Source organism: Emiliania huxleyi (genome assembly GCF_000372725.1).
Source record: "Emiliania huxleyi CCMP1516 unplaced genomic scaffold EMIHUscaffold_80, whole genome shotgun sequence".
Taxonomy (NCBI): Eukaryota; Haptophyta; order Isochrysidales; family Noelaerhabdaceae; genus Emiliania; species Emiliania huxleyi.
In genome coordinates, this window is record NW_005196020.1 from 404,994 (window position 1) to 428,488 (window position 23,495).

General features: G+C 68.4%; 5 protein-coding genes across 5 annotated transcripts; 4 read left to right on the plus strand and 1 right to left on the minus strand.

Moving 5' to 3' along the window:
- Nucleotides 1-604: 604 nt before the first annotated feature.
- Nucleotides 605-2,715, plus strand: EMIHUDRAFT_218711 (hypothetical protein; the record flags this gene model as incomplete). Its single annotated transcript, XM_005759348.1, has 5 exons — nucleotides 605-820; nucleotides 994-1,229; nucleotides 1,343-1,610; nucleotides 2,223-2,279; nucleotides 2,518-2,715. The coding sequence occupies 5 exons, from the start codon at nucleotides 605-607 to the stop codon at nucleotides 2,713-2,715; spliced, it is 975 nt and encodes a 324-aa protein (XP_005759405.1).
- A 3,593-nt stretch (nucleotides 2,716-6,308) lies between these two features.
- EMIHUDRAFT_218713 (hypothetical protein) lies at nucleotides 6,309-7,978 on the plus strand (the record flags this gene model as incomplete). The annotated part of the gene is made up of 5 exons (XM_005759349.1): nucleotides 6,309-6,409; nucleotides 6,626-6,905; nucleotides 7,164-7,396; nucleotides 7,575-7,648; nucleotides 7,740-7,978. The coding sequence occupies 5 exons, from the start codon at nucleotides 6,309-6,311 to the stop codon at nucleotides 7,976-7,978; spliced, it is 927 nt and encodes a 308-aa protein (XP_005759406.1).
- A 1,647-nt stretch (nucleotides 7,979-9,625) lies between these two features.
- Nucleotides 9,626-13,720, plus strand: EMIHUDRAFT_218715 (hypothetical protein; the record flags this gene model as incomplete). Its single annotated transcript, XM_005759350.1, has 6 exons — nucleotides 9,626-10,030; nucleotides 10,268-10,480; nucleotides 10,668-10,761; nucleotides 10,822-10,962; nucleotides 11,014-11,159; nucleotides 13,433-13,720. The coding sequence occupies 6 exons, from the start codon at nucleotides 9,626-9,628 to the stop codon at nucleotides 13,718-13,720; spliced, it is 1,287 nt and encodes a 428-aa protein (XP_005759407.1).
- Nucleotides 13,721-15,683: 1,963 nt separating this feature from the next.
- EMIHUDRAFT_218716 (hypothetical protein) lies at nucleotides 15,684-20,483 on the plus strand (the record flags this gene model as incomplete). The annotated part of the gene is made up of 10 exons (XM_005759351.1): nucleotides 15,684-15,689; nucleotides 15,919-16,265; nucleotides 16,467-16,498; nucleotides 16,891-16,937; nucleotides 17,628-17,732; nucleotides 18,111-18,137; nucleotides 18,243-18,474; nucleotides 18,722-18,908; nucleotides 19,031-19,109; nucleotides 20,373-20,483. The coding sequence occupies 10 exons, from the start codon at nucleotides 15,684-15,686 to the stop codon at nucleotides 20,481-20,483; spliced, it is 1,173 nt and encodes a 390-aa protein (XP_005759408.1).
- A 1,114-nt stretch (nucleotides 20,484-21,597) lies between these two features.
- Nucleotides 21,598-22,611, minus strand: EMIHUDRAFT_359371 (hypothetical protein; the record flags this gene model as incomplete). The annotated part of the gene is made up of 1 exon (XM_005759352.1): nucleotides 21,598-22,611. A coding segment is annotated over one exon (1,014 nt), but the record flags the coding sequence as incomplete, so codon positions are not given.
- Between the last annotated feature and the right edge of the window lie 884 nt (nucleotides 22,612-23,495).

A 23,495-nucleotide genomic window follows, 5' to 3' on the forward strand; every position in this document is an offset into this window, starting at 1 on the left:
AAATCTCGGCCTCACAATCCCTGCCACCTCCCGTTCGCAGGTGAGGCTGCTGCCATCGGGGAGCCGCGAGACGCGGCCGCTGCCGCTCGTTCCCCACCCTTTCACCGAGCGAACCCGCCCGCCGAGCTGGCACGGTGGTAGCGGTGGCGTGGGTGGCGGCGATGGTGGTGGCGGCAACGGCGGAGGGGGCGACGGCGGAGGGGGCGATGGTGGTGACGCAAGAGAGCTGCTGGACGGCGGCGCGAACCCGGCGATCGCCGTCGGCGGCCTCACGCCGCTGGCGCGCGCGCGGCAGCTGCACGGCGAGGGCGCCGAGATAGTCGAGCTCCTCGAGCAGGTGTCAGGGGCAGAGCAGGAGCAGCCGCCGCCGCCGCCGCAGCTTGGAGAGGCGAGCCAGGGTGTGCAGCCGCCGAGGCTCCTCCTCGACCTCGCCAGCCGCGGTGCCAACACCATCGACACCGCAGCCGCAGCCGCCCGGAGGGCGGTCGCGTCGATGCTCGGGACGATTGCCGAGGGAGGCGAGGTCGAGGAGGGCGAGGAGGAGGGCGAGGAGGGCGAGGAGGAGGGCGAGGAGGACGAGGGCGCAAGCGAGGAGACGCGGCGCATGCTGCAGCAGCTCGAGAGCGGCTACTCCACCGCGGCGGAGGTGCGCGATGCACTGCTCGCGCTCTCGGACCTCGAGGGATACGACGAGCAGCTGGAGCGGGGCCACGCGCGCTTGGAGGCGCTCCGGGCGAGGCTTTCGCCGCTCCACGCGCTCGCGTCCCGCCTGCCCGACGACCTCTGCTCGCCGCCGCGGCGGAGCTACACGGCCCATCACGTGCTCATCGTCGACGCCTCCGCTTCAATGCGTAACACCGACGTCGAGGCCGCCCCCCTCCCCCCCCCCCCACCCGCTCGCCTACCCGCCCTCACCCCCACCCACCGACCCGCCCACCCTCCTCGTACCCGCCCTCATCCTAAATGCCAGCTCTCGACGCCTTCGGTCCGCAGGTGGTCAGCGGTGAGCCGCCCATCTCGCGCGCCGAAGCGGTGCGCCGCGTGCTGCTCGACAACTTTCTGCGCCGGCAGCTCGACGCGGGGGCCGTCTCCGCCGACCGCGTCTCCCTCATCAAGATCCAGTCCGAGGACGCCGCGGGCGCCGCTGTGCCTTTTGCGCTGCTCCCGCTCGACGCGACGCTCGCCGAGCGGATCGACGCCGCGCTGGACGACCCTCGCTCGCACGGCCCGTACTTGCCCGCGCTCTCCAAGCTCGTCGAGCTCGTGACCCTAGATGCCGAAGAATAGTCTATGGGATGCAATGCCACTGGGTCACATCCTCAGCCCGGTGTCTCATATCCAGGCTCGTGACGCACGCCGACGCGCACTTGCTACCGCACGCGAAGACGTCGGTGCTCTTCCTCTCCGACGGACGTCCCTCCGACCGTGTCGACGAGCGCGAGCTGCCGCAGCTGCTGGGCGGCCAGCTGCGGGCGCTGCACTCCGCGACGCTCGGCCGACTTGCGTTCCAGCTGCTCGGTTTCGGCGACGCGCACGAGCGCATGCTCAAGTCGATGGCGGCCATGGTGCCCGGCAACCTCGCGACGTTCAACGTCGTGTCGGGCCGCGCCGTGCTGCACCGAGCACCTGCTGCAACTGCTCCGGGTTGACCGCCGCTGCCAGCCCCTCTCCCCTGCCAGTCCTGCCGGCCGTTGCCAGCTCCTCTCCCCTGCCAGTCCTGCCGGCCGTTGCCAGCTCCTCTCCCCTGCCAGTCCTGCCGGCCGTGCCAGCTCCTCTCCCCTGCCAGTCCTGCCGGCCGTTGCCAGCTCCTCTCCCCTGCCAGTCCTGCCGGCCGTGCCAGCCCCTCTCCCCTGCCAGTCCTGCCGGCCGTGCCAGCCCCTCTCCCGTCTGACCCTCTCCCGCGACGGGCGGAGCTCTAGACCACCACCGTCGAGCTCCTGCCGCTGCAGTGTGGCATCAGTGGGGGGCGGCCTGCCCACCGCACCCGCCCCAGCCCCCAACCTTGCCTGCTCAGCATCACCGCCTCACCACCAGCGGAGCCGCCGCCTCACCACTGCGATCCCAGCCGCCGCCATCCCCGCCCCCGCCGCCCCCGCCACCGCTTGCACCCACCCCCTCGGCGCGCCTCCGCCGCCGTGGCCTCCCGCCGCGCCTTGCGCGCCACTGGTGCCGGTGCCGTCGCTTGGGAGCATGGTCAAGATCGGCGTGTGACGTGTCTTCAGCATGCTCAGCTCGAGGTCCGCGTCGAGGGGGAGACGTTTGCTGCCAGAAAAATGCAGGTAGGCGCGGGGCGAGGGCGGCGGCGGCGCGGGCGGCGGCGGCGGGGGCGGCGGGGGCGGCGGCGGCGGGGGTGGCGGCGGCGGGGGTGGCGGCGGCGGGGGCGGCGGCTGCCGCGGTGGCAGCAGTGAGGGTGGCGGCAGTGACGCGGCGGGCGGGGAGGGCGTGGCGGCGTGCACTGTCCTGGGCCCCACTTGCGACGGCATCGACTGCGTCATCGCCGACGCGCACCTCCCGGAGCTGGCGCTCGAGGTTGGGGACTGGCTCTACTTTTCCGACATGGGGGCGTACACGTCGTGCGCCGGCTCCAACTTCAACGGGATGGAGCTGCCCGACGTCGCCTACCTGCAGGGCCACGCGCCTTCGCGGCCGCAGCCGCCCGAGACTGCCGCGGCGGACATGCTGCACAAGCTGGCCGCCGAGGGCGTCGCGCCCTGAGCGAGCGCTCGTGGGCAGGGGAGGGGGGGGGGGGGGGCACAGGTGCGACAGGCGAGCTTCTGCTCAGCTGGAGCTGTTTTATTACCCAGACGTCGAGGACTTCTGTGCTCTCCGCTTTTCGTTGGAAGCGTTTTTCGTTGAAAGAAAGAAAGAAGAACTGTCAAAAAAGGGAGGGATGAAAGGACGGCGGCACGCCACCACACACAGCAATCTCTCTCCCCACACAGGGATTTTAAGGAGAGGAGTGTGGTGCTAGCCCCTAGCCGTCGCCCACACCCAGCCTTGGGCGTCTGCACCTCTCCTATCTCTATTCGCACAGTCCCTCGCCGATTCTTCGTCCCGCTCCTTTCTGCAACTAGCCATTTCTTCAAAAAAACGCAATGCCGAATAGGACACACACTCACTCACTCACAGTACTCACCTACTCACAAGGACTCAAAAAATGGTGCGTCGCCTTCGCGAAGCTGGGGGTAGTGAGTGAGTGACACACACACACACACACGTTGGGCGTACAGATTGCCCCCTTCCAAAGCTGCCCCCGCGAGACCTCGAGAGAGTAGTGCCGAAGGCGCTCTTTTTGATCGAGCCGTGTGAGAGCTCCGTCGGTGTTGGAAGGGGGTGCAGCTTGGAAGGGGGTGCAGCTTGGAAGGTGTGCAGCCATGGTTGCCTCTCGCCTCGCCCCTCGCCCGGCGCGACGCAGCGCGAGATGAGAGCTGCCCCCGCGCGGGCCCTCTCGCCTCGCCCCACAACCACCACTGCAGCGAGCCCGTGCCCGGCTGCACGCCAAGCTGCGTCCGCCGCGCGAGCCGCCGAGGATCGAGTCTGGCACAATCGGATTGCCGATCTGAGCGCTGCTGAGCGCGCGGCCGCGGGTCGCCTTCATGCCTAATGCGCCCCCGCGACCCCCAAAACGAGCCCGCGCTATGCTCGTCCCATCTTATGCTGCTGACGCTCGCTCGCCGCCGCCTGCGCCCTCGCAGATCCAAAACAACGTGGGCGAGGCGGGTGTGCCGCGGTTTCCTTGGCGCCGGGCCTCAAGCTGCGTGCGCTGCGAGTAGGTGCGGCCCTCTTGAGCCCCCCTTCCACTCAATTCCCCCCCTCAAAGACGCTCTCAAAGCAGAGAGAAGCAGCACTGGTGCCCGGAACACGATGTGCAGCAATCAGAGCAGGAGATTAGCCGAGATTGGCGAGATTGAGCCGAGATTTCGTCAATTAACATAATTAATTGCCCGAGATTACCCGAGATCGCTTCCGAGACCGGTATGGCACTTCCGCACCTCTTTGTGGAGGCGCTCTATCGCTCGTTCTCATGCGCCACCCGAGATTGCCCGAGATTGTCATCAAGTTTCGTCAATTAGCATATTGATTGCCCGAGATTGCCCGAGATCGCTTCCGAGACCGGTATGGCACTTCCGCACCTCTTTGTGGAGGCGCTCTATCGCTCGTTCTCATGCGCCACCCGAGATTGCCCGAGATTGCCATCAAGTTTCGTCAATTAGCATATTGATTGCCCGAGATTGCCCGAGATCGCTTCCGAGACCGGTATGGCACTTCCGCACCTCTTTGTGGAGGCGCTCTATCGCTCGTTCTCATGCGCCACCCGAGATTGCCCGAGATTGTCATCAAGTTTCGTCAATTAGCATATTGATTGCCCGAGATTGCCCGAGATCGCTTCCGAGACCGGTATGGCACTTCCGCACCTCTTTTTCTCGTTCTCATGCGCCACCCGAGATTGCCCGAGATTGTCATCAAGTTTCGTCAATTAGCATATTGATTGCCCGAGATTGCCCGAGATCGCTTCCGAGACCGGTATGGCACTTCCGCACCTCTTTGTGGAGGTGCTCTATCGCTCGTTCTCATGCGCCACCCGAGATTGCCCGAACTATTGACGCACCCACCGCTTGCGCGTGCGCAGGGTATCTCCGACCGGACAACCCCGTCGAACCCGCGCCGCAAGAAGGGGCGCAAGGGCGCATCCGCCCCGATCGTCCGCACCAAGAGCATCACCCCGGTCGGCGGCAAGAACAGGTTCGGGGCCCTGCTCGGAACGGACGGCAACGAGGGCATCCTCGGTGGCAACGGCAAGGCGACCGGCGGCTCCACGCCGCCGACAACAGACTCGGTGCTCGCCGCCTGCATACATGCGGCCTCCTCCCCCGCTCGCCGCTCTCACACGGCCAGTCTCGCGCCCTCCTGTTCAGGGTGCGACGGTCAACGTCGAGACAACCACGACCACCACGCCCGAGGGCTCTGCCGCCGGCCGGTTCTCGTGGCCAAAGTCCTACAACTTGCTCCGCCTCTTTGGCATCCTCGCGCTGTTCTGCCTCGGAGCCGGGTTTGCGCACTCCTCGTACTCTGCCACCTCCGCGCTTCTCTCCTCGCAGCGGTACGACTCCCCGTGGCCGACATCGCCTCTCGCAACGTTCGCAAAGCCATTCACGCCGGCATCCCTCAACGATGAAAGCCGTGCTCTTACAAGGCCTCTTACAAGTATATCCTTGCCACCACCACATGCATCGCAAACCCCAAAGTTTCTCTTCGCCTTGATCGCCTTTCAGAGTGTTGCAAGCCGCGGGATGCTGGGCGAGGCGCTGGACGCGCTCGCACCGCTGGCAACCAACGAGCCGGGAATTCACGCCCTCGTTGTGACCGACAGGCCTTCTTGCGTTTTGCGCCTGATTGACGCGGGAAACCGCGCACCGGCGCATGTTGGAGCGCTCGGGGTCAGTGTGGTGCGTGCCCGAACCGAGGTCCACGCATTCCTCGTCAAGATCCACAAGACCCTCGTGTGGGCACATGCACGCGCGGCTGGCCTCGCACCGGAAACAATCGTGTACCTTGACGCCGACATCATCTACACTGGCAGCAGTGCGCAGTGGCAAGGCTTACGCACCAACCTGGCCTCGCTTGCGCCGCAGCCGGCGCTCGCTATTCTTCCTAACCATTTTGGCGGGATGGAAAAGCGGCACAGCGGCCTGATTGTTTCATGGGCAGGTGCGGGGGAGCGGTGTCTCAGCCGGTGGGGCGCCTCGCTCACAGAGCAATGGCATCGCCACCCTGACCCAAATGCAAGGGACCAGCTGAGCCTCGACTCGCTGAACTGCACCTCCGACGGAGGCATCGCCGTCCTGCCTGACTACGTCATGGGCGATACATTCCACTCCGGGCTTCGGGAGGGGGGGCGGAGCGTAGACATCCGCGCCCTGGGCGGTCGGCGTCGGGGTAGCAGGCTGCAGGGCGTACGGGGTAGCCGCCACTTTCCTGCCTCAAAAGGGCGGGGCTGTCCCGGAAAGTGAGAGACGCCGGGCAGCGTGGCGCACAACTGAACCCTCCCATACCCCATACGTGTTTGTACCTCCTCCTTTGCTGTCCCATCTCCTCATCTCTTTCCCGCCTGGGCGGGGCAGCGGGCGGGCGCGCGGTGCGGTGCGGCGTGTGCGTGTGTGCGACTGCGACAGGGGACCGCTTGAACGGGACCATTGGGGATTAACAACGAAGGCGCTCTCAAAAAGAAGAAAACGTTTTCTGCTCGGCCACCTCCGCCAGCCTCCCACGATTGCGCGCTGCTGCGTCGCCGCCCGCTCCGCCCGCTCATGAAGTTCGGTCGCGTGCTGCAGCTCCGTGCCATCCCCGAGTGGCGGGAGTCGTACATCGGTTACAAGCGCTTCAAGCGGCTGCTCAAGAGGCTTCCGACGTGGGCCCTGCCTCAGCTCAGCCGTCTAGCACCGCGCACGCACACCTGGCCTCCACGCACGCACGTGCTGCCCTCCACTAACGCACAGCTTGGGACACAAACGCCGCACGCTGGCTGCGAGTGCTGCGAACGCTGCGAGCGCCGGTCCTCGCTGCAATTGCGGCCTGCACAAAACGCTCAGGCTTCCGACCTGCCGCCCGGCCATACCCGCCACAGGGCTCAGTCCAGCGGCTCCTTCTCTCCGACGGCGTCGCTCTCGCTGCGGGAACCGTCCGAGCTCGAGGCGCCGCTGCTCTCCGGCCCGTACGCCGAGGTCGAGGCGCTCTTCTTTGCCGCACTCGACGACGACTTGCGCCGGGTCAACGAGGTGTCTGTGGCGGAGACCGAGTCGATCGAGACGAGCGTCGCGCTCGCGACGGGCGGTGAGGCGCTCCTGTCGCAGGAGGAGGTGGCGGCGCTGTACTGCCGGCTCGCCAAGCTGCGCTCCTTCATGTGTGTGCCTCCTCGCCGTCGCCTCCCCCATCCCAGCCCCTCGCCACCGTCGCCGCCACCATCACCGCCGCCGTCTCCTCCGCTGCCACGGCCGGCCTCCGCCGCCTCCGCCGCCTCCGCCGCCTCCGCCGCCTCCGCCGCCTCCGTAGCGCCTCCGCAGCCAGCGCGCCGCGATGTGTTGCCCGCGCCGCGATGTGTTGCGGGCGAACGCTCGCCAGCCAGCCCGCCGCGTACCGCCGCCTTTGCCGCCGCCGCCGCGTAGGTCGGGCAGCCCGTCCCGCTCGTCTTCTGCTGCGCGCTCGCCTGCTCGGCCGCGATGGCGCTCCCCGTCTCCTCCTTCCCCAACCTCAACTCGCTGATGGCCGAGGATGACCTCGGCGACTCCTACCTCTCGTCGGCCCACTTCCTCGCCACCGGCGTCCCCGCCACCGCCCTCGCCGGCGTGCTCGTCGCCACCCTCGGCTATGGCCTCAGTCTGGAGCTGCTTGCAGGCGTGTGAGCTCTATGAGCTGTTCCCACACCCACCCCACTTAAAATGTGCGCCACGGGCCACACACGACTTCGCTCAGAGCAGTGCAGGTGGGGGCACAGTCTCACACCACCCATCTCGCGATTTTTATTGGTTTATCATTAAAGCCGTATTTGTACGCAGTACGGGTGTGTGCCGGCCGAGGGTCACCGAGTACGACCGAGGTCGCAGAGCCTTTTGGCGACGCGACGCGCACGTCGCCAAGGAGTTCGTAAAATGTCAGAGTTTTTTTAGGATTATCAAACGAGTATGCATCGACACAAAGCGCCCACCAACCAAGCTTCCAAGTCCAACCCTCCAACGCTCGAGCTCCAACGGACTGGCTCGCAAACGAGCTGGCCGAGTATGGAGAGATTGATGCGGCATGCCGCGACAGATTTGTGATGCACCTGATGACGGCCGCCGGCGCCTCGGCGCCGGCCGACGCCGTGTTCAGGTTCACAGCCGGCGAGGCGATGCAGACCTCTCGCCCGACCTCCGCGTCGGGCGAGGACGACGACGAGGACACCGGCTCCGAGGAGTCTTCCGACGACAGGGCGTCCGACTAGCTGGCTTCACCCATATCTTACCCCTTCTGCCCCCCCCTCCTCCGACCCCCCAGGCTAGATGGAGTAGTCAGATGTAGATTCTGCCCCACACAGCCCCTTACCCCTTCACCCTCGCCTCACTGCTTGGTGTTTCTGAACACGTAGTCGTCCACGCTGTAGACCAGCGCGATGGCCGAGGGCGCGATCGAGGGTGCCGCATGCATAGGATGAAGCGAGCTCCTGCCCGTAGCGCACCCACCCCTTGCGTACATGGACATGGCATAGGCAGCGCGGCGATGTACAAGGTGAGCTCGCCATACGAGACGCGGTTCCTCTTCTCCCGCTTTGAGGCCGAGGAGGAGGCGCACCCGAGCAAGGAGCTGCTGCTGGCGGCGGGTGGCGACGCCTCTGCCACGGAGGTGGCGGGCGAGGTTTGAGCAGAGGCGGCTCGGGCGATGGGGTTTGTGTGTGTGTGGGGGGGGGGGGGGGGGGATGCGCGTCGCGAGGACCAGCCAGAGCTGCTTCCCAAGAAGGTCGAATTCTTGGCTGGCCAGCACGTCGTCGCCGTGTCTGCTGGGCTTGCGCACAGCCTCGCCGTCACCGCAGACGGTGCGGTCTTTGCCTGGGGCGGGGGCGAGGACGGTTGCCTAGGCCACGGAGAGGACCTGTCGAACCAGCTGCTTCCCAAGAAGGTCGAGGCGTGGGCGCAGGAGCTCCGCAGGGAATGAGCAGGGCACTCCTCGGGATTCCGGCGACTCGGGTCGGTCGACCCGCGACTCCACGATTGCCCTCGAGCGTCATTCTTTGGAGCGTAGCTGCTTGCTTAACCTCTTGTTATGTTGTATGCCTACATATGTTTTGTTTAAAGAATCTCTCGCTGGCCATCCTTCCAAGCATGCTCGCGCGCTCCTGGATCACCCTCCTCTCTCTTTCCGGGGTCGGCGGCGGCCTCCCGTAGAGTGCCGATATTCAGAGTTCTTGTTTCAAAATTCTTCTTTCTGTGTATACCTGTGTTAGTGCCAGTGCGCGCAGTCGCGGCCCGCGAATTCTTCTTTCTGAAATATGGTGTTCACTGTGTCAGTGAGGCGTTGCTTGGAGCTTGCTACTTTCTCTCTATCGCCCGCGGAAGCCACCCGTCAAGTTCAGACGCTAACCGAAAGAATGGTGACATGAAAAGGGGGGACTCCGAACGGCCGAGCATGCCCTCGCATGCCGGACAACTAGGTAGGTCACAGACCTCCCCCCTCCAGACGAACGTGTCGTGGATGATAACGTGTTCATTCATAACGCTGCTTGTAACCACGAACGATGCGAGGGCGCAAGTCCACACCAAACTCGGCCATTCCAACGGCCAGGCCGCTCGCTTAAGGCTGATTGGCTAGACGAGCGGCCTACCTCCAATGGGGCAGTCCGGGAACGCGTGGAACCTGCCCGCATGTGGTTTGGCGCCGACGGACCGCCCTCTCCACCACCCTCGCCCAGGGATCTACAATGCTGTCTTAAGGTCCGACAGGTTCGGCACCGGGCACCGCCTCGGTATACAAAAGGCGCCTGCGGGCGGACCCTTACAGATCACAGATCACTTTCTCTTTGTCGGCGTATTTTGGGGAGGGTCCCCCGGCCCGGGGGTAGAGCTCTACCCATTCGGGGGAGCCCTGTCGGTGCCGCATGCCATCCCATTCAGCCTACGCCACCCTCGGCGTTCCTCGGGGCGCAACGGCCAAAGAGATCCGCATTGCATACCGCGACAAGTGCCTGCTCCTGCACCCCGACCGCACGGCTGCACCGTCACGCGGGTCGTCCGCTGCATTCCTGGCGGTGCAGGAGGCGTATGAGACTCTCAAGGATGATCTGCGGAGGCGGGAGCACGATGCGTCGCTCACTGCTCGAGCTCGTCGACCGCGTTACGACCCGGAGCTCGACTCGCCCGAGCCAGCACCGAGCCGGCCGAACGGTCCCGCACTCAGCAGTCTGTCCACCGCCGCGCTCGGCGTGATTGCGGACGCCGCTCTGCTGGCAGCCGACGGCGAGGAGACGACGAGCCCATTCGCGCTGCCGCAGCAGAGCGGCTTTGTTCTCCTCCTCACCCACCCGCCAGGCGCAGCCGACTCCTTCTCGCCCGGCGCAATCGCCACACTCTCTGACGCAGCGCGGCCGAGTTCCGGCGGCGGCGCCAGCGGCGGCGTCGGCATTAGCGGCGTCGGCAGCGGCGGCGGCTGTGGCGGCGGCGGCTGTCGCGGCGGCGGAGTGCTCCGCGTGATGGGCCATAGCTTCCTGACTCTGCCTTCCGGCTGCGCGCCGGCGCGAGAGGCGCCTCTGCACGGCGTCGCTTGCAGGATTGGAGCGCCGTCGGGCTCCGCGCCGCCGTTGGCCGTGTTTGTACTGAGCGAGCTGCCGGTGCACGCGCTCATGCTCGTCCGCGGCCACTGGCTACTCGTTCACTCGGGGGTAACCAAACATAAGGTGCACGCGCTGATGCTCGAGCGGCTGCGCGGCTACTGCGAGGGATGGTGCGAGGAGCAGGTCATAACGTGCAGATAAATATATTCACATATTCCGCGCCTTTCGCCTGAGAACGCGCACACCGCCCTCGTGTGCAATGCCCCCGTGTGTGCTCCGCGAGTGCGTGTGCCCCGTCGTGCTAGGACGGGTGAGTCACACTGTCCCGTGACTGGCTGGCTGCAGGTCCGCGCGACGCTCGCCAGCGCAGGCGCTCTTCCACGCGTCGAAGAGCTTGGAGTATGAGAGTGACAGAGTGGTCACCGAGTGCAGTACAACCCAGGCGCTCCTCGACGCAAAGCAGAGTGCTCGTGTGCGCTGTGGCAGTGGTGAGGTGTGCTGACCTCTCGCACAGTGCCGTACAGGCGTCGCGCTCAAGGCAACCGACGACTGGGGCGGGGTGTCGGGCGAGGTGTCGCCTCACCCTCTGCCCGGCGACTTGTCGCGGCTGGAGCGCTGCCTCCGCGCGCCGTGCCACTTGGGCGCGCCCGAGGGCGTCCTTGCAGGTCGGGGGGCATGCCCCGGGCAGGGCCGTGGACGCGTCCCGGACACGTCAGGCGAGCCCGAGGTGCTTCACGTGGGCGCACCTCTCGACGCTGCGGCGCTCGTGCGGAGTGTCGGCGCCGAGCCGGCGCGGCGCGCGCTCGAGCGGCCGTGGACGGCGTCTCCTCACGCCTGCAGCTGCGACACAGGCGCCGAGCCGGTGCTGCGCGCGCTCAAGATCCTCCTCCTCGAGGCGAGGATGCTGCTGAGGCCAGCGCCGCTCACGCCCCGCCGCCGCGACAGCGGCGGCGGCGGCGGCGGCGGCGGTGCGGACGTCGCCTCTTCGCCTCCGGCGCTCGAGCCGAGCTCCGCAGCGCTCTGCCTCGCCTCGCTCTTGCCGGACGGGCTGCTGCCCCTCCCTCCCCCCTCGGCGCTTGCGGCCGCGTCCACGGGCGGCGGCGCTCCGACGCCCTTCGGGCCGCGCTGCGAGCTGCTCTCCCTAGAAGCGGAAGACGGGCTCGTGTGCTCCGACTAGCGCTCGGGAGGAACACGCACTCCGCCGTATTCGGCTGCACTCGGCTGCATTCGCTGGAGTCGTAGCCGTCGTACTCACGCGCTGCTCTGAGGACTCCGCACGAGACCGTACTCCCCCGAGGCGGGCGCTGGTGCATCCACGCACAAGCGGCACAGCCCCCGGGCCAACGGTCACACGCACGCGCAGTCGAGAGCCGACAGGCAGCGGCGGCAGTCAGTAGACAACACCGGGTCTCAGGATGGCGAATGCGATCGCGGCCCTTTGTGTGTTTACCTCACCATCTAGACTCGGCGGCCTACTCCAGCGCAGACATACACACCAGCCCGCGCCCGAGGCCACTCACACACTCCGTCGAGAACGGTCAAGCAGAGATCGACACACGGCAACGCCGCTGTATTCACTGGACTCGTATCCCAGCCTCCACGCCGCAGGCTGCCCCCCCCCCCCACCCCCCCCCCACCCCCCCCCACCCACCACCCACCCCCCCAACGCTTAGGCTGCTGCCCCTCGTCTCCGAGTGGGATGCGTTTCGACTGCGCGAGGTGGCCTGTCTGGTATAGCCCCAGCCACTCCGCTGTGAACACCGAGGGCCTCGGTCTTGCGGCTATAGCAGACAGCGAGGTGGCGGGATGACGACTCCCCCGCTAGCTGCCCCCCTCTGGCTGCCTCCCTCTAGCTGCCCCTCTGACCAGTGTGACGACTCTCCTCTGACTGCCCCTCTCTTGTCTTGCGAGGACTCCCCTCTGGCTGCCTCCCTCTAGCTGCCCCCCTGACCAGTGTGACGACTCTCCTCTGACTGCCCCTCTCTTGTCTTGCGAGGACTCCCCTCTAGCTGCCTCCCTCTAGCTGCCCCCCTGACCAGTGTGACGACTCTCTTCTGACTGCCCCTCTCTTGTCTTGCGAGGACTCCCCTCTGGCTGCCTCCCTCTAGCTGCCCCCCTGACTAGTGTGACGACTCTCCTCTGACTGCCCCTCTCTTGTCTTGCGAGGACTCCCCTCTGGCTGCCTCCCTCTGGCTGCCCCCCTGACTAGTGTGACGACTCTCCTCTGACTGCCCCTCTCTTGTCTTGCGAGGACTCCCCTCTGGCTGCCTCCCTCTAGCTGCCCCCCTGACTAGTGTGACGACTCTCCTCTGACTGCCCCTCTCTTGTCTTGCGAGGACTCCCCTCTGGCTGCCTCCCTCTAGCTGCCCCCCTGACTAGTGTGACGACTCTCCTCTGACCGCCCCTCTCTTGTCTTGCGAGGACTCCCCTCTGGCTGCCCCCCTGACTTGTGTGACGACTCTCCCCATTGGACGCCTGGTGTAGTGACTCTTGTACGCCGCGTGTGCCCGTCGCTGCAACACTGACTGACTGGCTGACTGGCTGTCTGAACTTGCTGAGGTTGCGGGCTGGCTGGCGGCGGTGCGCGACGCCTCCACCGGCTGCCGCCTCGCGCCGCTCGCACAGGCCGTCCTCGAGCTGCCGCGGGGAGGGCAGTTCCTAGCCCTAGCCCTCGCCCTCGCCCTCGCCCTCGCCCTCGCCCCAGCATGTCCACAGCCCTAGCCCTAGCCACATCCCTAGCCCTAGCCCTAGCCCTGGCCCTAGCCATATCCCTAGCCCGAGCCCTCGCCCTAGCCCTAGCCCTCGCCCTCGCCCTAACCCTAGGCGGCCCGGCGGCGGGCACCGGCGCGGCGGGAAGCTGCTGCTGCCCGACGCGGCGCTGCGGCGAGCGGCGCAGCTCGTGGCTGTCGCCGTACCTGTGGACGGCGTCTCTTCACACCTGCAGCTGTGGACAGGCGAGCGGCGCAGCTGTGCCCGCTCGAGCTCAGTCTCGTGCAGCGGCTCGACGCGGCCTGCGCCGCCTCCGCCGCCGCCGCCGACGAGGCCGCCCACCCCGCTCCCCCATTCCCCCACTGGCAAAGCTCAAGGTCGGGAGGAGCTCAGCGCCGCACCGGGACCGCTCTCGCCCCGCAGCAGGTGGCGTGGGAGGGCTCCGGCGGCTGGGTGCGCGCGCAGCTGCTCTCCCACTTCGCCGCGCTGGGCGAGGCCGCGGCGCGCGCCGTGCTGTCGGGCAGCGCGGCGTCGCTCTCGGCGGAGTATGGCGCCGAGTGGGCGCGCGCGGCTGGGCAGAGACGGCCGGACCCAAAGGAGACCTCCGGACGCAGCGTCTCCGTCTCTCCCGCAGGTGCGCGGCTGGGCAGAGACGGCCAACTTTGGCCGCTGGGCGAGCGGCGCGGGCGTGCACGCGGCGGCTCGCCTCCCTAGAAGCGGAGATCTGGGCAGATATGGGGGAGATGTGGGAGATGTGGGGGGGATATGGGGGAGATATGGGCTCGCCTCCCTAGAAGCGGAGATCTGGGGAGATATGGGGGAGATGTGGGGGAGATATGGGCTCGCCTCCCTAGAAGCGGAGCTCTGGGCAGATATGGGGGAGATATCGGGGAGATATGGGCTCGCCTCCCTAGAAGCGGAGCTCTGGGCAGATATGGGGGAGATGTGGGGGAGATATGGGCTCGCCTCCCTAGAAGCGGAGATCTGGGCAGATATGGGGGAGATATGGGGGAGATGTGGGGGAGATATGGGGGAGATGTGGGGGAGATATGGGCTCGCCACGTATTCATGTACCCCAGCTAGCGCTCGAGAGGACACGCACTCCGCCGTACTCGGCCGTACTCGGCTGTGTTCACTGTCTCCGCCTCCCCTCGTACCCACGCGGTGCTCCGAAGACTCGTGCCACAGACCGTGATCCCGCCCCGAGGTATGCGTCCTCGCTACGTAGGCTCGCCTCTGGCGCGCGCGCCTCGAGGCTACCGCGGCGCGGCGCCCGTCGCGCGGGTCCGCGCCGCCGTCAGCGGAGCCGGCGACGTGAGAGCACAGACTCACACACACTCACGCAATCAAACAAGCCGGCGCAGCCATATCGCACGCACGCACGCACCCACACACACACACACACACGCACGCACGCACGCACGCACGCACCCACACACACACACACACACACACACACACACACACGCACGCACGCACGCACGCACGCACGCACGCACGCACGCACGCACGCACGCACGCACGCACGCACGCACACACACACGCACACGCACATTAATTAACATTAATTAGGCGCGCCGGCCGTCTCTCGCGCTGGTTCCGCGCCGCGATCGGCCCTGCCGAGGGGCGCGGCACTGCCGCCGCCACAGCGGCCGCGGCCAGCGCGAGGGCGGGCGCGGCGCTCGACAGCTGGCTGCCCACATCTCCGCGCACCTCCCCCGCATCTCCCCGCATCTCCCCCAGGCGCGGCGCTCGACAGCTGGCTCGAGACCCGCACGGACGCTGCCTCCCCCGAGCAGGGCGGGCTCGGCGAGGGGGCGGAGGAGGGCGAGGAGGAGGGCGAGGAGGAGGGCGAGGGCGGCGCGCCGCCGGCGGTGCCGGCCGGAGCGGGCTTTTCCGAGGAGGAGGGGGCGTACGAGGGGGCGCTGGCGCGCGGTTTGCGGCCCTAGAAGCTGAGATCTGGGGAGATATGGGGGAGATATGGGGAGATATGGGACCGACACGTGGGCGGCGCGTACGCCTAGAAGCGGAGATCTGGGGAGATGTGGGGGAGATCTGAGGGAGATATGGGGGAGATCCGGGCAGATATGCGGGAGATATGGGGAGAGGTGGGCTCGCCTCCCTAGAAGCTGAGAGCAGATGTCCTCGTACGCATGCGCATGTGGCAGTCCAACTAGCGCTCGAGAAGACACGCACTCCGCCGTACTCGACCGCATTCCGCTGTACTCACTGTCCTCCCACCCCCCACGTGTTCACACGGCGCCCCCCTCTCCACGGTACCGTCTTCGGACGTTGTTGGTGCCTCCACACTGTACTCGCACTCGTCTCGTGCTCTCACGCGCTGCTCTGAAGACTCCGCACGAGACCGCACTCCCCCGAGGCTGGCGACTCCCCCCCCTGCAGGCTTGCGGCACGGGTGGGGCGCGCTCTGGTCGCCGGACGGGCTCGCAGTCTACCTCGGGGAGTGGCGGCACGGCGTCCGCTGGGGCGACGGGGCGGAGCTGCGGCGAGGGCCGGCGGGCGGCGGCGGGCCGGCGGGCGGCGGCGGGCCGGAGGGGCTGTACGTGGGCGGGTGGGCGGGCGGGGAGCGGAGCGGGTTCGGGCGCGAGGCGCTGGCCAGCGCGCGCGAGGAGTACGCCGGCGAGTGGGTGGCCGGCTGTCGCGAGGGCGAGGGGCGATGCCTGTGGCTCCCTCTTGCCGAGCAGGCCGGCGGCGGCAGCGGCGGCAGCGGTGGCAGCGGCGGCGGCAGCGGTGGCAGCGGCAGAGGCGGCGGCGGCAGCGGCGGCAGCGGCGGCGGCGGCGGCGGCAGCGACGGCGGCGGCGGCTGCAGCGGCGCCGTCGACGCCGCGTCGAGCGGCGCGGGCGCGGGCGCGGTCTCGCCCACGCCGGCGCACGGATCTCCGCCGCGCGAGATTGGATCTCCGCGCCACGAGATTGCGGCAGCGTGGTCGACGTCGGCGGCGGCCGAGCCGGCGCAAGAGCCGGCGCAAGAGACTGGTTCGTCGCCGCACGGGGCAAGGCCGCCGCCCAGCCCGAGGGCTCCCAGCCCGAGGGCGCCTTCCCCGCAGCCGCCGGACTCGCCGAAGCCGGCGCGGCGCGCGTGGGGCGTCTACGACGGCTCGTGGGCGCGCGGGGCGCCGAGTGGGTTTGGCGTGTGGGTGAGTGCGGGACGAGAGCGGTACGAGGGCGAGTGGGCCGACGGGCGGCGGTGCGGCGTCGGGCGGTGCGTGTGGCCCGACGGCTCGTCGTACGCGGGCGAGTGGCTGGAGGGGGGAGCGGCACGGCTGTGAACGGCGTCTCTTCACACCTCGAGCTGTGAACAGGCGAGTGGCTGGAGGGGGAGCGGCACGGCTGTGAACGGCGTGTCTTCACACCTCGAGCTGTGAACAGGCGAGTGGCTGGAGGGGGGGGAGCGGCACGGCTGTGAACGGCGTCTCTTCACACCTCGAGCTGTGAACAGGCGAGTGGCTGGAGGGGGGGAGCGGCACGGCTGTGAACGGCGTCTCTTCACACCTCGAGCTGTGAACAGGCGAGTGGCTGGAGGGGGAGCGGCACGGCTGTGAACGGCGTCTCTTCACACCTCGAGCTGTGAACAGGCGAGTGGCTGGAGGGGGAGCGGCACGGCGCGGGGACCCTCTCGGGTGCGAGATGCAGCCGAGAGACAGCCGAGATGGAGGTGTGGCCGGGCGCATGAAAGGCGATGTCGCCGAGATTCAGCCGAGGTCTAGCCGAGGTCTAGCCGAGGTCTAGCCGAGGTCTAGCCGAGGTCTAGCCGGGGTCTAGCCGAGGTCTAGCCGGGGTCTAGCCGAGGTCTACCGAGATGGAGCCGAGATCGAGCCGCGATCGAGCCGAGAGCTCGCCGAGCTCGCGCCACGCCACCACAGGCGCGGGCGGCGAGCACGTGACGGGCTGGTGGGCCAAGGGGGAGCTGGTGAGGGAGGAGTCGCGCGCGCGTGGAGCGCAGGCTGTTGCGGCGGACGCGGGTGCGGAGGAGGGGAGTGCGGCGGGTGCGGAGGAGGACGCTGCGGCGGCTGCCGGCGCGGACGCGGAGGCAGAGGAGGGGGAGGCCTCAGAGGCAGAGGTGCGGGCGGCGGAAGAGGCGATGGCGGAGGCGATAGCGGCGGCGGTGGCGACGGCGATGGAGCCTGCACCGAGGGGGGCGGCAGCGGCGCTTCCGGCGCCGCCGGTTCCGCCGGCGGTGGAGGAGTTTGCGGTGGGGGCGGGGTCGCAGGCGGCGGAGGCGGAGGCAACGGAGGTGGCGGGTACGGAAGAGGCGGCGGAGGCGGCGGAGGAGGGGGGGGCGGCGGAGGGGGGGGCGGGGGAGAGGGGGGTGGACGAGCCGGCGGCGCTGGTTGCGGCAGCGGAGGAGGCGCCCAAAGCAACGGCAGGTGACGCTGCGGCGGCAGAGGAGGCGACCGCGCACGGTCCGGCAGCGGCGGAGGAGCCGGCAGCGGCGGAGGAGCCGGCAGCGGCGGAGGAGCCGGCAGCGGCGGAGGAGCCGGCAGCGGCGGAGGAGCCGGCAGCGGCGGAGGAGCCGGCAGCGGCGGAGGAGCCGGCAGCGGCGGAGGAGCCGGCAGCGGCGGAGGAGCCGGCAGCGGCGGAGGAGCCGGCAGCGGCGGAGGAGCCGGCAGCGGCGGAGCCTCCTCGGGTGCTGGTGCTGGACTGCGGCGGCATCACGAACCCGGATTGCGAGGCGGGCAACGAGAGCGTGGCCGCGGCGATGGGCGTGCCTCCGGCCATGGCGCGGGCCGGGCACAAGGCTGCGTGGGCGCGCTCGCGCGCCAGCCCGCACGAGGCTGGCTCTAGAGGAGATCTGGGGAGAGATGGGGAGAGATGGGGAGAGATGGGCCCCTGCTGGACTGGTTGCCGCAGATCTCCCCAGATCTCCCCAGATCTGCCCAGATCTCCCCCTATGAGGCTGGCCCTAGAGGCGGACGACGCATTCATGTACTCCAAGTAGCGCTCGAGAGGACACGCACTCCGCCGCACTCGGCCGTACTCGGCTGTAATCACTGTGCCCGTGTCCCCTCGTGCTCACGCGGTGCTCTGAAGACTCCGCACGAGACCGCCTCCCGCCCCGAGGCTGGCGTCTCTCACACTGTAGGCTGGCTATTGGCACACCGCGATGGAGGTGCACTCTGTCTCTTCCGCCCTCTCCACGCTGCACCCGTCCGGCACACGTCCACAACATGCACATGCACATGCACATGCACATGTCCGGGGCATGCCCCCTCAGGTGGCTGGCGTCGCAGAGGCCGAGCGCACACCCGAGCGAGCGGCGGCTTGCGAGGCCGCCCTTGCTCCGGCGCTGCGCCGCTGCTACGCCGAGACCGCCGCCGTGGCGCGGCGGCTCAAGGAGGAGCGCGGCATGGTTGTGGGCGTCATCTCCAACCACCTGGTGACGCCCGGCCTGTTTGGGTACTGCGCCGAGGGCGCGCGGCTGCGCCTCGCTGCGTCTCGCCCCCTCTGTGGCGCGCCCATGACAGGGGTTGCCCATGTGCGCACGCCCCGTAGGCGCGGGGCTGCACGCGCTCGTCTCGCACCCGAGTTTGCTCCTCGTGAGCCAGGCCGTGGGCGTCGGCACGCCCCGCGCCCCTCCCCCCCCTCTCCCGCCCCGCCATCGCTCCCCCGCCGTTGCCCCCCGCCAGTGCACAGCACCCCCACCCCCCGCCCCCCCCGCGCGCGCGGGCCGCTCACGCGTGCATCCGTGAGCAGGCAAGCCCGACCCCGCCATCTTCGCCCTCTTCTTCGAGCGGCTGCGCAGGCTCGAGCCGGGGGTGGCGCCCGCCGAGCTGCTCTTTGTCGACGACAAGCCTGCGAACGTGGAGGCCGCGCGGAGCCTCGGCTGGAGGGGCCTCGTCTTCAGCTCGAAGACCGCCCCCGCAGGCGGCTTCGCGGCGGAGTGCGCCGCGCTCGGGCTCGTCCTGCCCGGCTCCGCTCCCGCGGGGGTGGCGGGCGAGGCGGCGGGCGAGGCGGCGGGGGGCGGCAGTGCCGAGGGCGGCCAAGTTCCAGCCGCGGCTGCAGAGCTACTGACGTCGAGCTAGAGGCGGTGGGTGAGTCGCGAGGCGGCAAGGGTGAGCGGCCGCTGAGTGTGGAGCTGAGTGTGAGGGGAAGGGCGGGCGAGAGGGAAAGGAGGGGCGACACCCCTCTCTCGCGCGCTAGCTGTACCAAAATGTCTCCTTGGCAAGCTTTCTGTTTAAAGCCGTATCGGGAGCGACTTTTTTTTCCCTCCGCGGCAACGCGAATGGCGGCAAGGCCTCTTGCGTGCCCGCCGCCCGCCCTCGTCACGCCGAAGACCAACCGGCGTCGGACCGCGGTGAGACCGCGCCGCCCTCCGCGCCCGCCCGCGCCCGCAGCGTGAACACATACGCGCGTCCCTCATCGCACGGAAACATACGCGCCAGCCGCGCAGAAGCCTCACATGCAGTGCGCATTGGCATGCTCGCGCCCTGGGCCGCCGACGACCCGGTCGGGCGGGCTGCGCGGCCGCCGCACACCATCAGGCAGGCGCACGACCACCCGCAGCGCGCCGCAGCCCACCGCGCAGCCCTGCCAACCAGGCCTGCGCCTCAAAGCCTCACAAACAGGGCGCACAGCAGAGTACACAGCACACAGCACACACCGGCGGCGCGCGCGCAGCACACGCAGACGCGCGCGCGACCGCAACACGCACACGTACACAGCACGCGCGCCTCGCACGCCAGCGCAGCGCCACACACAGAGCACACTTCCCATTAGCAGCAGCAGGCCTGCCACAATCCACACCTCACACACGCGCGCGCACACTCCCCACTGCCGGCGCGCGCATTGGGCGTCGCCGAGAGGAACCAACTGGTCTGAAGCTGACTCCTCAAGGCACCAACGAGATGCCTCGCTGAGGGAGCGCTTGGCAGGCGCTCCCTCAGGCATCTTGACTCAAGTACAAGTTAGCTCCCCCCAGGCATCAAGCTGGTCCTCCAGACATCAAGCTGGCTCCCTCCAGGCACCAATCCGAATCCCTCCAGGCATCAAGCTGACTCCCCCCAGGCATGAGCTGGCTGCATCTCGCGATATCTCGCTGCACCTCGCCAAATCTCGCCTCATACCGTCTAATCTCGCCTCTTCTCGCCTCATCTCGCCTCATTTCCCCTCATCTCGCCTCATCTCGCCTCATCTCGCCTCACCTCGCCTCATCTCGCCTCATCCTCCTCACCTAGGCTACTCAACCGCGGTGGCCGAGATCGACCCGAGATCGACCCGAGTTCAACCCGAGATCGACCCAAGAGCGGCCGCACATTGCTCGGTACCCCCCCTGCCCTTCTAAAGTCATCCCTGCTGCTAGGGGGGGGGGGTCTGACCCCCCCAAACCGGTTCCCAGTCGACGTAGACGAAGGTGGCACCCGCCCCATCCCAGAGCATGGCGTTCTCGCAGCTACTGCCAACCTCTGCAGGCCCGGGTGATGGCTCTGGCGATGGCGACGGCTCCATTCCCTGGTAAAAGTATACGGCGGTTGATCCAAAAGCGCCAGGTGGAAGTCCGAGAGAGAGAAGAAGCAGTATGGAGGCCGAGGCGCGCAGGCGTATCCCCGTGATCCACTTCAGCTGGCCCGAGTCCGCACCGCCCAGCGGCACACTCGGCGGCGCACTCGGCGTCCCAGGGCGCCGCAGCCCTTCCTCCATCCTGCTGGCTCGGGAGAGGGCTTCGATGCTGCGTCCGCTGCTCGAGAATGCGACTGTTTCATTTCCATGGCAGGGGTGGGAACCCGTTGCCTTTGAGTCGATTGGCCGCCGAGATTGGCCGCGATTCGCCAGACCCTGTATGCCACGCACGCGGACAACGCTTGCGTGGATACGCGGCTGGCAGGCTGATCCGTGTGCGGGGTAACCCGCGCACGGGGACGCTTCACGGGTTCGAGTCCGGAGTCGTCAAATTAAGCAGCGGAGGTGTGCCGAGGGGGACCGGGAGGCGGTAAGTCGTCGTCGCCCGGCGCTGCTTGCAGCATCATGGCGATGCAGCATCATGGCGATGGCGCTAAGAGGTTGCAGGTTCCTCTTTTCCGCGCCCCCCCCCCTGGTGGCGCGGCCAGCAGCGCCTCGGCTGGGCCCGCCTGCACGAGCGCGCCGCCCGACACATGAGCAGCAGCTGCGTCGCGTCGCGGATCGTGAGGAGGCGGTGCGCAATCATGAGGACCGTCCCCGCGAAATGTCGCCGCACGGCCGACTGGCAGCAGTTGACACCCGGTGTCCTTAGATGGAAAACGCATCCTAGATGGCGTTTGGCATCTAGGATGCGCATATCATCTGTAGATGGGGGGGTCGCCGCCCCTGTGGCTGTGATGCGCCCTGACGGTTGAGAGCCTTGAGAGCACCCCGAGCACGACTTGTCACTCGCCGCCGGCGCGCCCCCAGTCGGGGTGGTCGTGTGCGTGACGTAACACTCTACGGCTCTACGTGTGTTTTTAGAGGTCAAGGTACAAGATACTTTTTTCACATCTCAGCACGACATATTCAATTCCGTACGCCGCAGGGCTCCGTCCTCCGTGCGGGGATATCCCTGCATGTGACGGATGTGTGCTGCCTGATCTATGTCATACCCTGATCGCTACGGTTTCTCAGCTCTCCGCGACGCGGAGCGCGCGCATCGCGCCCTTGAGCTCCGCCACCTGGTCGAGCGCGTCGCCGAGCAGCCCCTTGGCCACGCCAAAGTCGCGCAGCTGCTCCACGCCGCCGCTCGCCCGCACCTCGGCGGCGTGGTCGGCCACGAAGCGGCGGCACTGCGCGAGGAGCCGCCCGTCGCCCGTCGTGTGCGCCGCCTCGAGCAGCGGCACGGCGGTCGCCGGCGCGACGCTCTCCTGCAGCGCCTGCGCGCAGAGCAGCTCGAGGCGCGGCACCTGGTACATCTGCGCCAGCTCCCGCAGGTCGAGCGCGCGCTGCGCCCTGCCCTCCTCCTCGCCGAGGTCGAACTTGTCGGAGAGGAGGTAGTCGACGAGGGCGGTGAAGCTGGCGAGGTCGGTGTGGGACACCGTGACCTCGGCGGCGTCGCGCTCCTTCATGCCGATGCCAAACATGGTCCGAAAGACCGGGGACCGGGCGCAGAGGTTGTTTTTGCTCACGTGCTCGATGCGCTCCTCGTCGTCGCCGACCAGGAAGGTGACCATGCCCTGCGGGAGGGACGCGTCGCCCCGCGTCGTTGCGAGGTCGGCTCCAAGGGTCGAAGGCGGAACGACGATCGGGGCAAAGGAAGGAGGCGGAGGAGGCGCAGCCACGCAGACCTGGCGGAGGCCGCCTCTCGAACCGACAGACAGCGTGCTGCCGTCGGGGCTGAGGGCGACTTCTTCTGGGCACTCGAACTGCGCCGCGTCGCCCACACCATCAGCGTCGCCGTCCTCGCCGCTGCCCGCGAGCGTCGTCACAGTGCCTGTCGCCAACTCCACCCGCCAGATCTTGTGGTTGCTGCAGCCCGCCACAAACAGCGCGCGGCCGTCTGGGCTAATGGCGATGCCAGCTGGGCTGTGGAACTGTGCCGCGTCGCCGACGCCATCCGCGTCGCCCATGGTGCCGCTGTCCGCGAGCGTCGTCACAGCACCAGTCGCCACCCCCACCCGCCGGATCGCGTTGTTGCTGTAGTCTGCCACAAACAGCGCGCTCCCGTCTTGGCTGATGGCGATGCCAGCTGGGTTGGCAAACTGTGCCGCGTCGCCCACGCCATCCGCATCGCCCTCGTCGCCGCTGCCCGCGAGCGTCGTCACCGCGCCAGTCGCCACCTCCACCCGCCGGATCTTGTTGTTGCTGAAGTCCGCCACAAACAGCACGCTCCCGTCTTGGCTGATGGCGATGCCAGCTGGGTTGGCAAACTGTGCCGCGTCGCCCACGCCATCAGTGCTGCCCCTGCTGCCGCTGCCTGCAAGCGTGGCCACCTCGCCAGTCGCCACCTCAACTCGCCGGATCTTGTGTTTGCCGCCGTCCGCCACAAACACCGCGCTCCCATCTGGGCTGGCGGCAACGGTGTAGGAGTCGTCACTTGCCGGCAAGGCTGCCACGCGGCGCACGAGAGACTTATAACGCCCCCCACCTCGCCCACACCGCCGCCAGCCTCCACCTTCTCCCCACCGCCGCCGCCACCGCTCACGCCGCCGCCGCCCTCCACCTCGCCCGCGCCTCCGCCTCCCTCCACCTCCCCCACACCGCCGCCGCCGCCGCTCGCGTCGCCGCCGCCCTCCACCTCGCCCACGCCTCCGCCTCCCTCCACCTCTACCACACCGCCGCCGCCGCCGCTTACGCCGCCGCCGCCCCCCACTTCGCCCGCCGCCCCCCACCTCGCCCACACCGCCGCCAGCCTCCACCTTCTCCCCACCGCCGCCGCCACCGCTCACGCCGCCGCCGCCCTCCACCTCGCCCGCGCCTCCGCCTCCCTCCACCTCCCCCACACCGCCGCCGCCACCGCTCACGCCGCCGCCGCCCCCCAGCTCGCCCGCGCCGACGCCTCCCGGTACGTCGCCCACACCGCACT